We start from the raw sequence: 15655 nt of genomic DNA, 5'->3' as shown, positions 1-15655 counted from the left end.
GGATAATCTTGCCTGGTAGTGATGTGAACTCACAGGACTGCTGCTGGTTAATGAGTTGATGAATCTTTTCTCTCAGCAGCCTGCATAGCAATTTCTAGTGCTTTGAGAGCTATCCAGCATGCCAGAGGGTTCCAGTTCATACAAGCTTAACTTCTCAGTGTCTAGATACCAATGCATGGTCTTCCATCTAGAGAACCAAGTGCACTGGCAATAGCCTGTATTGTTTTGAAGTCCTTTTGGACTTCTCTGACCAACAACTCCCTTGGAGGTATCTAACCCCCAGCACAAATTTTGGAAAACATAAGCTTGATAAACCCTTAGCTAACTTACTCATAATTTTTTCTTTAAATATTCTTTTCAATGTCAAAACTTACTTAGAATTGAAGGCCATGTTAGAAATACCACAGTAATCTTCATGCTTGTATCCAAACTTCAAAAAAATCAGACTGGGACACGTGACATGTATTCAAAATATAATTGCTAAATGCATGCATAAATGAAGGATCTAGAAATATGTTCTTACATTTATGGCATTTAATTTAGGTTTTATATGTAATTAGATGACAACTTAAATTTCCATATTTACTTGTATGAGTAAATAAAGAAGTGACTAATCCCTGTTCCCTTCCCCTACATTCATTCTATATTCAATTTTCCCATACCTGCTTTTATTAATTTTTGTTCTTTTATGCTTTGTTTCTTTTCCTATAATACAATTACTAACATATATATAGTTAGTCTTTCCCTTGAAAATGGAATTAAACGAACAGTTAGAGGAAAATAAGAGGAAGAATAATGTTGATAGTTACAGAACTACTATTTTGAAGTTACTCTTCAAAGAGCCCCTTTCACATCCTTGTTCCTCAGGCTATAAATGATGGGGTTCAGCAACGGAGTCCCTGCTGAGTAAAACACAGAAATCATTTTATGCCTTTCATTCATTATCTTGGAGTTTGGTCTCATGTACGCAAATATTGCTGAGCCATAAAAGAGACCAACGACAATGAGGTGAGACCCACAGGTGGAGAAGACCTTGAGCCTCCCCTTTCCAGACTGCATCTGGATCACGGTGGGGTAGTGTAGCGGCTTGCAGACAGCCATGTACTGGTCATAGGACCTCACAGCTAGGAGGGCACACTCTGTACAGCCAACGAGGAGTAAGACCACTATCTGTGTTGAGCATCCAGCAAACTAAATGGTCTTCCTCTTCACCAGGAAGTGGACCAGCACCTGGGGGACCGTGGTGGTGGAAAAGCAGAGATCAGCAAGGGACAGGTTTCTGAGGAAAAAGTACCTCCTCATTGCACTACTCCACCATCATGACACACTGGGAGCATTTGTGTATGGTCATGCTCCTGGCACCTCTCTTTTATGGCTCAGCAATTAGTAATAATTTATAGCAGAAATATCTGAATCTCACATCATGCTAAGTACTTCACCGATGAGTCTCAAAGTATCTAATAGACCTTTGAAATCTTCATATTTTGGAAATTTAAATAGAGTTGTAAATATTATGACTGTGTAAACCACAGCTGACAGAATTACAGTTGTCTCTCTCAGTATCTGTATTGGATTTGTTACAGGATGTCTTCAGATATTAAAACTCTTGAAAACTCCAGTCTCTTATGTAGTTAACTAGTATGTGCATATATCTAATGCACATAGCCCATATACATACATACATACACATATATATACATATATATATGTTTAACATTTTTATTGACAACTTTTATATTTGTACAAAATACATTTTTATCAGAATTTCTTCTTGTCATTCCTTTTCATCCACTCTCCCATGTCCCTTCTACTGAATCTCTTCCTTCCACTGACCAATCCCTATACTATTTGATGTCTTCTTTTTATATTATTTTTTTCTTTGTTCATCATCCATGATGACACATCAATGGGCTCAATATTGTGCTAGTAATTACAACCACTATGAAATCATTTAGGCAATGGCCAACATGTGTCCAGAATATAATGTTCCAAAGCATTCTGTTCCATTCTATGGCTCTTACATTCTGTCCATCACCTCTTTAGCACTGTTCCTTGAGGTTTGGTGGGGTGACAGAGATGTGTCATTTAATGCTGAGCATTTAACTGTTGCTTCTCCTCAGCACTTTGACAAGTTTAAGACTCCCCATTAGTCACCATTATCTGTGCAAAGAGAGTTCTCTAATCAATAGTCAATAGCACTACTACAGGAGAATGAACATGATTTTTCAGAGGGCAATTAGATGGGTATATCATATCCATTTAGACATACAACAGTAGTGGCATTCCAACAGTGCCTATGACCTTTTAAGTCATAAGCTTTTGAATAGGTTTTTCATACCAGGCATGAAGTAAGTCTATAATGTGGAGACAGAGAAGAGTTGGTTACCCTCATAACTGGGATGCCACTATTGCACTGGTGGGCTCATCTTACCTGGTAGTCATGTGTAGTTCACAGGCCTACTGCTGATTAAGACTGCTGCATTGCAGTTTCTAATACCATAACAGCTAACTGGCATGGAGGATGCTTCTAGCTTAGTAACAGATTTATTTCTCAGTGTCTAGAAACCAACATGTGTGTATATTCAACTGCAAGTTGTACATTTTAGTTCTGGTGGGGAACAAAAAGCATTGACAATAGCCTGTATTTTGGTGGAGCCCTCTTTGATCTCTCTGATTAACTACTCACTGTGAGGTATCTTACCCATAGCACCAGTTTTTGAAGATGTAAGATGGATAATCCCTTAACCAAATTAACCAAAGGGAAAATAGGGAAGACCCTAATTCGTAAGATTAGAGAAGAAACAGGGGACACTACAACAGATATCAATGAAATCAAAAGAATCATGAGGACATACTTCAAAAACATATATCCTACCAACATGGAAAAAGTATGATGTTTTGCTCAAAATGAAGATATAACATTAAAAATTTTACCTAAAATGGAAAATATGATATCCTATCTATTTTCATTTTAGTAATTATATTTGTTGCTTCACATTCATTGTTCAGCTATACTTACTTTGTAAATGAGAAATTAAGTTTTTTTCTGTGCCTTTCTAATGGATTTGGCATATTTATTACTGATTTTAAAAGTTTTTCATACATTAGGAATAGAATTTATATTAAATCTTTCCTATATTTCAAAATGTTAATATTGCTTTTATTGTTTTTATTTAAAGTACACAAAGTAATGTTACTGAGTCAGGCCTGGTGGTAAATGTCAGCAACCTCCCCAATCAGGAAGCCAGGTAATGAGGATCACAAATTTAAGGCCAGCCTTGGTTATAAAGTGAATTCCAGTCCAGGCCAGCCTGGGTATAGAGTGAGATCCTGTCTCAAATAAAAATAAGTAAAGACGTAATCACAATATAACAACATATAAATAGTTAGAAAGATTACAGTGAAGTAAATTAACCTGAACTTAGCTTATTTGTTTCTATAACCTACACAGAAGGAAGGATACCCCCATGAGCAGCACTGCAGTCTGCTCAACTTACCAGGTGGTCCAGTGAGGGTTGCTCATGTAGCACACTCAAAAAGAGTCTTTCCCGCTGGTGTTACAAAAACATCAGAGAGACAGAAAGCTAGTTGCTTCAAATTTTAAGAACCCTGAGCAAAAAGAAAACTGATAAAAGACAGACCTCAATAACACAATTATGGATACTGACTAATAAAATGTCAAGTATCGCAGGCATTCTGAGATAAGTCACTCATGTATTTATTTTCTTGTTCTACAGACAGAACCACTGTTCATGGGAGAGGAGAACCACACCTCTGTGACAGAATTCATCTTCCTGCACCTCTTATAGGACCTGCACACCCAAGTCTTCCTCTTCTCCCTCTTCCTGGCCATCTACCTGCTCACTTTGCTGGGGAAACTGCCAATCATTATGCTCATCCACACTGACTCTAGGCTCTACACACCCATGTACTTTCCCCTAAAAAACCCGTCGTTTATTGATCTCGGCTTTTTTACCACCACAGTCCCCCAGGTGCTGGTCCATTTCCTAGTGAAGAAGAAGAACATATTGTTTGCTGGATTCTCAGTACAGATGGTCATCTTACTCCTGGTTGGCTGTACAGAGTGTGCACTCCTAGCTGTGATGTCCTACGACTGGTACGTGGCTGTCTGCAAACCGCTGCACTACTCCACCATCATGACACACGGGGTTTGTGTCCAGCTGCCTGCTGGGTCCTGGGCCAGTGGAGCATTTGTGTCTCTGGTGGACACCACAGTCACGTTGTGTCTTCCTTACTGAGGAAACAACATCATAAACCATTTTTTCTGTGAACCACCTGCCCTCCTGAAGCTGGCTTCAGCAGACACTTACAGCATAGAAATGGCCATCTTTGCAATGGGTGTGGTCATACTCCTGGCACCTGTCTCCCTCATCCTCATCTCCTACTGGAATATCATCTCCACGGTGATCCAGATGCAGTCTGGAGAGGGGAGGCTCAAGATCTTCTCCACCTGTGGGTCTCATCTCATTGTTGTTGGTCTCTTCTATGGCTCAGCAATATTTGTCTACATGAGACCAAACTCCAAGATAATGAATGAAAGGGATAAAATGATTTCTGTGTTTTACACAGCAGTGACTCCCATGCTGAACCCCATCATTTATAGACTGAGGAACAGGGATGTGAAAGGGGAACCCAGGAGAATATTGCAAAATAGTAGTTTTCTACATATAATGTGATTGTGATGACCATTGTAGAGATGTGGAAAAAACAGGTTTCATGCCATCTTTTCCCACATTTATTCCATGCTTATACCTTTTAACTTCATTTTAAAATTTTTATTTATTTTCTTCACATTTATTAATTATTGTAACAATTACACAAGTAGATTCAATGAGTTTCATTTCAGGAATATATTGTACATTGATCATGCCCACCTGCCCTTGAAACTTCTCCCTGCTTTCCTTCAGCCCCCTTTAATATTTTTACTTTGAAATCATCTTTTGTTCCCACATATGAAAACATAGCATCTTCTGACTCTATAGCCATGACACTGAGAGAACCTCATTCTTCACAGCTGGGCACTGTGGCTTATGGCTTATGTATCATGTTCTCTAACAGTGTGTTATTGACTGGCATTTAGGCTGACTCCAAATTATGGCTACTGTGAAGTTCATCAATGAGCAGATGTGTACTCCTCTCTTGTATGCCGACTTCATTTCCAGATACACACCTAGAAATAGGCTAGCTGAATCACATGGTCATTTTGAGGAACCCCAGACTGTAATCCATACAGGTTCTACCCACATACAACTTCTGCAAATTCTAACATGTTTTGGTAATTTCATTGTTTTTAATCTACCTGATGACTAAAGGAAAAAAGAGCCATTCATAACTTTGTAGGCCAGGTATATCTAAGTGTCTATTCTGACTTTCAGGTCTTTTGGATGAAATTTTTTGATACATTAGACATCTCCTGAGATGAAGAGCTGGCAAAGACTCTTCACTCTGCTTGCTTGGTGGTAGAACCTCTTATGCCTGATGCAGTGCAGTCGTCAATCCTTGTAAGTGGTTCCACCACTTGGTGCACATTTCCATACTGCGACAGACTGCTCCCCAGGTTAACATATAGTATTGAACTTTCTCTAACACATTTTAAGTCTGTTTGGTTAATCTATCTCCTCCTGATGGCTTCTGGATCCTGGTTGCTTGGAATTTGATGTTTCATCCTTACAGTCTTATGTCCACACAGGTGAGATGTGTCTCTTACAGTGTTTTGTTGGGTCTTCTCTTTCACCTCAGCCAGTCTGTTCCTCATTATTTACATTCCGGGCTGCAAGTGCTATGTACCTGGTCCTGTCCTTTTTGCTGGTTTTCTTCTGGTAGTTGTGGGTGTATTTTGCTGATCATTTTCCCTTGAATTGTTTACAATATTGGTAATATTTGATGCTTTCCTCTTTCTTGTGGGTAGATCTATAATATTTTGGAATTTCTATCCTTGAACTCAGCGATCCTCCTACCTCTGCCCACAAAGTGCTGGGATTAAAGGTGTGTACCACCACACCAAGCTTATTCACATTTTAGTGATGGTGTTTGTCAAAGTTTTTCTCCTCTAAATTAAGACACCCTTAAGCAATTTTTTTTCAATTCTAGTCTAATGGTCACAAAATCCATTAATTTATCTTTGTCATGGAAGGTCTTTATTTCCCCTTCAACTGTGAAGTATAGCAAGAGAGGAAGGAAGGAAGGAAGGAAGGAAGGAAGGAAGGAAGGAAGGAAGGAAGGAAGGAAGGAAGGAAGGAAAGAAGGAAGGAAGGAAGACAGGCCAAAGAAACCATGCACTGGAGATCAAAATAAGCCTATAATAGTTTTGTGGTACTAGGTATTGAATGCAGGACCTTTGACATGATAGACAAGTCTTCTAGCACTGAGCCATATACTCAGGTAATGAATTGCATTCCCAGCACAGCTTGTATTTGTTTTGAAGAAATTTTCTCATGTCTTTCATTATACTGGTATAAATCTAATAAATATGCCTCTTTTGAGTTATGGTACCTAATTAAAAAAACACATTTACTCAGTTGTACTTGTATGCTATTTTTTGCATTATTCTTTTTATAATTATAAAATGAAGTATATATAATTTATTAAAGATAAAAAGATAAGAAAACTCAAGAAGCAGTTTTCCAGAATTTATTGGTGAAATAAGTAACTAAAGGAAGACTGAGGAAAGAGGTGTAGAAGTAAAAAATGGGGTAAGAGATAATCCATGCTGGTGACAGACAGAAGCAGGAGCTATGCATGATTCCAGAGCTCTCAGAAGCTGAGCTCTCTGGTCACAGACCATGTAGGCACGTGCCAACAAGAGCACATGCATGACATTATAGAAATGAGCATCAGAGACCTGAAACAGCATGGAAATGCTCATAATCAGTGTCATTGAAAGAAAGCCTTGTATTAGCAGATGTACTTGGCAACTTTCTGCAGTTGATGATGAGACAAGAGGTACAGGAAAGAGGTGGACATTGGGAGCCTCACAGAGGCCATGAGACACCCTTTCTAACCAGGCAGAAGCCAGACAAGGGTCGCTTGCTGCTTTGGCCACCATCTCTAGTCCAGGAGCTCCTGAGCAAGACCTTGTGGGGCAGAACAAGCCCTTAGGACCCAGAGCCAACTAACGGGGAAACTGCAGAAATGGCAGGCCAGGGAAATGTACCTGGGAGGATTCATTAACATCGAGTTTCCAAGAGCAGCATTTTCAAGGGTGCTCACGTCACCTGGGAGGAGGAGACTGTGAGCATCTCCCTGATTAAGGCTGGGTTGAGCTGCTGCCCCAAGGACAGGAAGACCAGACAGTGGTTGGTTCCTTCGCCCATACCCATTCCCTGAAATTCTAACTATGTTTTTCTTATATCATGGACCTCAAGAGGAGAGGAAGTATTAAAATGTGAGTTGTTGGGCTCAAAAATTCAGCCTGAATCACTGCCAAACTCCCCAAAACTTTCCTACATGGAGAAAAGATCCTAAGTGACTTGGCCTCTCCTCACAAGATTCCTGGCTACATTCTCAGGTGATCATTGCCTTCCATCTCCTTCCAGAGAACTGACAATGACAGCGACTGAAAGAACCTTTGCTCTCTGATCCAAGTGACAGCCACATTAACAAGTCCATTCAAGGCTGTAGAAGATTCAACTTCTCCTTTTGTTAGCATCTTTAGCCTCTTCATATTCCATAAGAATCCCAGGGCAAGTTGTATCATTGAGAAGCTGGGCTTTTTGCTTTGGAGGTAAGGGCTCTGTGTCTAATTTTCGACAATGTGTGTGAAGGCTTTGAGTACGAAAATACAGGACTAAGACCTTGCTGGTTTTCGTCTGAGATTCTGTAGTTTCTCAGACTCTCTCACTACAATATAGACACCTAACTTGTATGTATGAGGGCACTTGCAACCCTTGTGTACCATGGATAGGCTGGAGTTAAAAGAATCCTGGGTGCCTGGTAAAACTTCCAGTACTTACTTTTGGTACACATGGGTCCTCCTGCACTCCTAGATTCTGATGTGAACCCCAAATCATATAGGACCTTTGCTGCCTCTGTTGAAGTTCCTCTCCTGTGTATGCTTGTTTAACATTAAAAACTCCCCATCAAAACCAATTCAAATTGGTTCAAAACTTTAAATATATTAAGTAATGACACAGAGGAAAAACTTATGTAAACAGGTTTCCAAAGCTCTATTGTTACCTCCTTAATTTCCCCTGACCGTTTCCATGATGTATAGCACAGCCCTTGTGTTTGTCTCAGCCTCTGTGGACAGCTTGGGGTGTGAGGCTTCCATTACCATCAGCAGTCCTCTGTAAATGGACTTTCCTTCTGCCATCTCCGTGATTGCCAGGCCTTTCTCCTAAGCATGTAGAGGTGATGGACGATGAACAGATAAGGAAGGGACACGTGAGTCTTTCTTAAGGAAGGGCAGGTAAGTAGGATGTAGGGTACCGGTCACACCACTTTACTTCAGCCCTGATATGTTCTCCCCTTTGATACTGTCAAAACCTTGGCACTGCAGTACAGAGCCATGTGATCTGCTAATTACTTACTTCTTATTTTTTAAATCCATCATCTTTATTTTTTAAATTTTTTTGTTTATATTTATTTATTTATTTATTTATTTATTTATTTATTTGAGAGAAAGAGGCGATAGATAGAGAATGGGTGCACCAGGGCTTCCAGCCACTGCAAATGAACTCCAGATGCATGCACCACCTTGTGCATCTGGCTTACATGGGTCCTGGGGAATAGAGCCTCGAACTAGGGTCCTTAGGCTTCACAGGCAAGCACTTAACCACTAAGCCATTTCTCCAGCCCTCTACCCATCTTTAATTCAACCAACTCAAGAGCATTTGCAGTCACTTATTTTCCCCTGTATTCAAAATTGGCCTTGAACTTGTCTGTTTGCTGCCAATAAGAAAGTCTTCTAGTCATTGTTTTTGACTATAGCTTTGTAACCATGACACAAGGGGATGACAGTCAAATCCCCATGAATGATGAGAATTTTCTTAAAGACGGTATTTCCTTAGCTGGTTCTTTGCACAGAGTTCACGGTAGAGAAAGGAGAGGCAGAGCATCTGTGTACTGTATCTAGAGTTCCACCTCAGAGGTGCTCTCTCACCTCTCTCATTTGGTTACGGTTTGACATTTTAGACTGAACGGCTCCTGTATCCTCTGCCTCCAGCTTGCATACTGCTTCCTCAAGCAATCATTCCTGAAACCTACACGAACATGCTCATAGTGTGTGGTATTTTTATTCCCCTATCAATCATCAGTATTTGGTGGTATGGGTATTCAAATGGAGTTTCTCACATCTCTGAAAATGCTGTACAATCAAGAATGACACCTGTTACATTGCAGGTATGTAGTAAGTTTTGACTAAGTGAATGAAGGAAGTAGATCATATGGAACTTCCAACCTCGAGTTTTCATGATCCCACCAAAAAAGCCCCAACTCTAATAGCTGGAGTGGTCATGTTAGTGGAAAAAATGGAAATGACAGAGAAGCATAAATACAGTGGTGTAATATCCTCATGTCTGCTGAAGGGAAACTCACGTCTTCAAACCAGATGTGAAAGACTGATAGAGAGCAGGCTACATGCATGTTTACTGCCCCTTCTCATCCTATGTCCATCCCTCCTCAACCGCTTCATTAGTGCTGACCTCCAGATCCAGGGCTCGGTAGAATCAGCATCATTTCTGGCATCGCCATGCTTCGTGATGTAGAGAAATCAACACTCCAGGCGTAGAAAGCTGCTCTGAGTCACCCTCAGTGGCATCGCCCTGGGGCTTTCCTATGATGCCTCCTTTTGTGAATCTCACCTTTTTAATAATATACCCTACCAAAACAGAAACAATTTCTATGGCCACACTAGTCCCATCAATTTGATTTCCCTTGCTTTCTCCTGAGTATATATCTTATTTTTTTAACTGTTAAATAAGCAAACTCCTTTTTCACTGCTGCTATCAGTTAGCCACTAAAACATGTAAGTCACCAAAAAACTTCACATAACCACTCAAATTGTCCCAAAATTCCTTTTCCTCTCTAGCAGAGTGGCAGTGCTCCCAACTGAGGGTAATGATAGTTGAAGATAAGGCATCAAGTGGCTCACAAGCCCAGAGTTTCCTCTGTTGAAGAAACCATGAAAAAAAAGTACCAGAAGTCATCAAACACATTTGGAGAAATGTAAGGGAAAATGACAAAAGCTCTCAAATACAATTTTAAAAATGAATCAAGTCTCATGGATCAGAGCTGAGAATAACTGGCCTTCTAAATTAGATACCTATATAACTCCCTCCAAGGCTCAGTGACCATTGTGAAAGGGGGAGCAGGAAGGATGAGAGAGCTATAGGACAGGTTGAAGTGCTGTCGTCAAAATAGGACATGGCCATTGCATTCATGGGCTCACAACAGCTGTGGGCACCTACACAAGACATGTTCAATATTAAACACTGTCATGGGCAGTGGAAAAGGGCATGAGAACCCCATTCCTATCTGAGGAGTTGTTGGCAGTTAAGAGTTTCTGGAAAGTGGGGGAGACCTTTTCTTCAGTGGTATAGTCACTGGTAACTTGCATGTGTTGTACCAAAAAGCCTCCTACCATTGCTCATGCAAAGCAACTCTAATTAAATTCAATAAGTCTCTCCTGCTGCCCCCCCACCCCACAAACCCCAAAGTAGGAAATAAATTAGCTTGGAAAAAGAAGGTACTGGTGTGTAGAAAATTAATGGGAGGGCTGGAGAGATGGCTTAGCGGTTAAGCGCTTGCCTGTGAAGCCTAAGAACCCCGGTTCGAGGCTCGGTTCCCCAGGTCCCACGTTAGCCAGATGCACAAGGGGGCGCACGCATCTGGAGTTCGTTTGCAGAGGCTGGAAGCCCTGGTGCGCCCATTCTCTCTCTCTCCTTCTACCTGTCTTTCTCTCTGTGTCTGTCGCTCTCAAATAAATAAATAAATAAATAAATAAATAAATAAATAAATAAATAAAAAAGAAAATTAATGGGAGACATTATGTTTAAAATGCATTCTATACATGTATAATAATATTAATGAATTAAAAACTGAATTGAAATCTCAAATTTATTTTAAGTATAAAAACTGCTAGATATTAAACCAATGTTCCATGTCTTTATTTCATATGAGAGAAGAGTGAAAGAGAGAGAGAGAGAGAAACTTTCATCTGGCTTATGTGCTATTGTTCCTTACATGAAGGAAATTCTCCATGATGAGCAATTTTTTTTAAATTTTTTATTTATTTATTTGAGAGCAACAGACACAGAGAGAGAGACAGATAGAGGGAGAGAGAGAGAGAATGGGCGCGCCAGGGCCTCCAGCCTCTGCAAACGAACTCCAGACGTGTGCGCCCCCTTGTGCATCTGGCTAACGTGGGACCTGGGGAACCGAGCCTCGAACCGGGGTCCTTAGGCTTTATAGGCAAGCGTTTAACAGCTAAGCCATCTCTCCAGCCCGATGAGCAATTTTTGACATGCTCTGTTACCCATGTTTTATCAAAATTCATCTAAAAAGTCATATAGCCAAACCTCATATGACATAGCTAACATCAGGAACAGAAATTTCATGGGATCCCTCCTGGATACTCTTCCATGGCCTGAGGCAATTCAAAGGTAGGTAGAATTCCCCCTAAATGCTTTCACTGAGAATCTGTCTATTCCTAGGCAAGTAAAGAAGCTACAAAGAATGGAGCTCTGGAACTCCTCCTGGGCCAGTGGCTTCATCTTGGTGGGGATTCTGAATGGCAGTGGCTCTCCTGAGCTGCTCTGTGCCACAGTCACAGCCCTGTACCTGTTGGCCCTGACCAGCAATGGACTGCTGCTCCTGGTCATCACAATGGATGCCCGGCTCCATGTGCCCATGTACCTCCTGCTCAGGCAGCTCTCTCTCATGGACCTCCTCTTCACTTCGGTCGTCACTCCCAAGGCTGTCGTGGATTTTCTGCTCAGAGACGACACCATCTCCTTTGGGGGCTGTGCCCTTCAGATGGCCCTGGCACTGATGCTGGGTAGTGCAGAGGACCTTCTTCTTGCCTTCATGGCCTATGACAGGTATGTGGCCATTTGTCATCCTCTGAACTATATGATCTACATGAGTCCAAGGGTCTGCTGGCTCATGGTGACAATGTCATGGACACTGGCATCTCTGACTGCAGTCAGTCACACCATGTACACCATGCACTTCCCTTTCTGCATGTCCCGGAAAATCAGACACCTGCTTTGTGAGATCCTGCCTTTGCTGAAACTGTCCTGTGAAGACACTTCCAAATATGAGTTCATGGTTTATGTGACAGGCGTGACATTCCTTTTGCTTCCCCTCTCTGCCATCATTGCCTCATACACTTTAATTCTGTTCAGTGTGCTCCACATGCCCTCAAATGAAGGAAGGAAGAAAGCCTTTGTCACCTGCTGCTCCCACCTGACTGTGGTTGGGATGTTTTACGGGGCAGCCACATTCATGTACGTCCTGCCCAGCAACTTTCACAATCCCAAGCAAGACAATATCATCTCGGTTTTCTACACAATTGTCACCCCAGCTTTGAACCCCCTCATCTACAGCCTGAGGAATAAGGAAGTTATTGGAGCTTTGAGGAGGGTCCTGGGGAGATATATTCTACCAGCACATCCTATTCTTTAAGAAGGAAGCATGGCTTGCTTCTCATTATTCCTTCTCTAAGGAAATTGCTATATTCAGCCATTCTTTGTGAAAAGTGTGTGTGTGTGGTGTGCTTGTATATATGCATACTTGTTCATATGTGGTATGGGCGTGTGTACATACAATGGTCAACATACATAGGTAGACTAGAAGTTACAGTCAGTTGACTTCCTAAATTGCTCTTCCACTTTTTTTTGATTTTTTAAAATTTATTTTAAATTATTTATTTATTTATTTATTTATTTGAGAGGATGAGAGACAGACAGAGAGGGAGGAAGAGAACGGGCACGTCAGGGCCTCGAGCCCCTGCAAACATGCTCCAGATGCATGTGCCACCATGTGCGTCTGGATTATGTGGGTTCTAAAGAATCAAATCTGGGTTCTTGGGCTTCGCAGGCAAACACCGTAATTGTTAAGCCGTCTCTCTAACCCTTTATTTGCATGGATGCAGGGTCTCACTGAATCTGGAACTCAACAATTCAGCTAGACTAGTGTGGTAAATTAACTTGCCTTTGTTTCCCTAGCACAGATATTAGAGGTGCATGCCACCTCTTGGTTCTTAGGATCTGAATGCAGGTCATGCTCATATGGCAAGTCCTTTGCCCACTGAGCAATCTCTTCCTCCATAGCTATTATTTTATGTCATGCTCTGACAGAGTCTACATATACTTTAAAATTTTGCCTTTTATTTTCTGCAGCTGTGTGTATAAATACTTAAACATGAACTCACTTAGCAACATACTGACCTGATTGTCAGCGTCCCACATCAAAATAGGTTAGGAGAAGAGAAAGCTTTGAATGAATGGATGTCTTAGGCTCACGTTCTGATCAGGCACCGTCCTGCCGCATTACCAAATAGCCGGGTTAGGGGATTACTTTCCATCTCGATGTCATGCAGCTGTGTGAAACAGCATCATTTTTGGTCTAAATACTCTGGTAGCCTCTGAGCATAGAAGATTACTCCCTGAATCTAGATTATTAATTACTAATGAGGAGAAGCATGGAATGAAAAACATGTGTTCTTTTTGAATAAAGTGGTTGGTGGGGAAAACAGTAGATGAGTGAACACGTGTGTATTCTTGTTCTGAGGACAAGGCCACATTCATGCCACAAAGCATACTCATGTTCCCATGGTTGGCATAGTTAAAAGTGGAGCCTGGCAGTACTAGTTGGAAGATTTTTATGCATCATTTTGAACTGGTGCAGAACATTGCAAATTGAAAAAGAATGAAAAGTGCCCAGGTTAAACAGAGCACTGAAAGTACAGTGATACTGAGAGAAAGCTGGTGTGTATACTGTTTGTTCCAGTTTTTTAATGTAGCCTTTCAGGTGATACACAGAGGAGTTTTGAAAACCAAACAATTGCAAGCCACTTATATGCTTCAAGTGAGTGTGTGGATGTTCCTGTATCCATAGGAAAATAGGAGTAAAATACATAATTTACTCTCTAACCCTAGTAGACTCCATTTTATTGTATCATTTATATTATGTGGAGTTTTAAAGAAAAGGGAGAACCTTAATTTGAGTGTACAAAATCTCCAAAACTTTGACTCATGTAGATAGGTTTATTATTGATAATAATGCTTAGAACATGGAAACTCTTTTGATCTTTATTGAGGTAATTTTAAATTGCTTGGTTCATAAGACTAAACCATAATATTATAGATCAAACTATTTAGATCAAGTTCCCTAAAATCCAGGGCTGGAGAGATGGCTTAGTTAGCAGTTAAGGTGTTTGCCTGCAAAGTCAAAGGACCCATGTTTGATTCCCCAGGACCCATGGAAAGAGAAATGCACAAGGTGGCATATGTGTCTGGAGTTTGTTTGCAGCAGTTAAAGGCCCTGAAGCACCCATTATCTCAATCTCTATCTTTTTCCCTCTCTTAAATAAATAAATAAATAAGTAAATTTTAAAAACAGAAATTCGGGTATTTAGAAAGAAAAAATACCTATAACATTTTCCTTTTTTCTTTGGAATTTACATAAATATCATTCTGTATTTACATATAACTGTAACTTTAAATTTGGTGAAGCTTGTTCATAGTTACAATGATATTTTAGAGCTTCAATAGAGAAGAGGGGATCATATTCCCTGAGTTTAAATCCTGACCCTATTTATCATCTGTGCATCTTTGAACAATAATCTATATGTTTTTCTACCTCAGCTTGCTGACATCCTAAAATGATGATTGCTATGAGCTTAACATAATGATATTTTGAGATTGATTGAGTACGATAATGTCAGACATTTAGACCACAGTCATGTAAAAGGTACTGAAAAAATATTGGCTATCATATGAGTGAATAGTAGAATCTTTGAAACAGTTGTTATTTTACTGTATTTTTCAGAATAGAAATATTATAATCATCATGATATACAATAGAGGTAGAAAGAAAAGATTTTCTAACAAATTGTACTCTATTTCTCTATCTTTTTTCCTCTGTTTTCCTATGTCTCTTCTTAGATAAGTTCAATAAATTGTTCCTACATAATTATTTGTCAATTGAAAAGAACATTATGGGGTTGGGGATATTGCTTAGTGTTTAAAGGCATTTGTTTGCAAAGTACTGAGCCTGCTGGCTGGGGTTCAATTCCCCAGCTCCCATGTAAAGGCAGATACAAGTGACCAATCTGTGATCACCATGCCCAAGATGATGGGAAACAGAACCATCAAAAGCTGCAGGGCCAGCCTCTCTGAAGTTCCTTTGCAGACTGGCATTGCACCTGTCCATGCAGTATGTTACATGCATAAATATAAATGAATAAAAATTAATTAAAACAGTAAAACATTCAAGGCAAGTCATCTTAGTTTACACAAGGAAAGTTAAATAAAATTAAAATAAAGGGATTAAAAACAGAAAAGAAAGGAAAAACAAATAAAGAAGGGTAAGATGAACTTGAAAGGGCAGGGATAGGAAGAAAAAAAGGGAGGGTGATAAGGATGATAGGTATAGTAATACACAATATCCCTTCTCTACGAGTCCATACAAT

General features: G+C 40.2%; 1 protein-coding gene and 1 pseudogene across 1 annotated transcript; both read left to right on the top strand.

Annotated features, from left to right (window-relative positions):
- The first annotated feature begins 3752 nt into the window (after nt 1–3752).
- Nucleotides 3753–4697, top strand: LOC101603838 (annotated as a pseudogene).
- A 6997-nt stretch (nt 4698–11694) lies between these two features.
- Nucleotides 11695–12645, top strand: LOC101604128 (olfactory receptor 2AG2-like). The gene has a single exon (XM_004650708.2). The coding sequence runs from the start codon at nt 11695–11697 to the stop codon at nt 12643–12645; it is 951 nt and encodes a 316-aa protein (XP_004650765.1).
- Nucleotides 12646–15655: the final 3010 nt, after the last annotated feature.

The sequence above is a fragment of the Jaculus jaculus genome, chromosome 3, assembly GCF_020740685.1.
Source record: "Jaculus jaculus isolate mJacJac1 chromosome 3, mJacJac1.mat.Y.cur, whole genome shotgun sequence".
Classification (NCBI taxonomy): Eukaryota; Metazoa; Chordata; class Mammalia; order Rodentia; family Dipodidae; genus Jaculus; species Jaculus jaculus.
Note: the sequence above shows the minus strand (reverse complement) of the source record. Positions and strands in the feature narration are given on the sequence as shown.

Bases quoted from the DNA above. Each gene is read 5' to 3' on its own strand.
- LOC101604128 (XM_004650708.2), top strand. From the start codon at position 11,695: ATGGAGCTCTGGAACTCCTCCTGGGCCAGTGGCTTCATCTTGGTGGGG.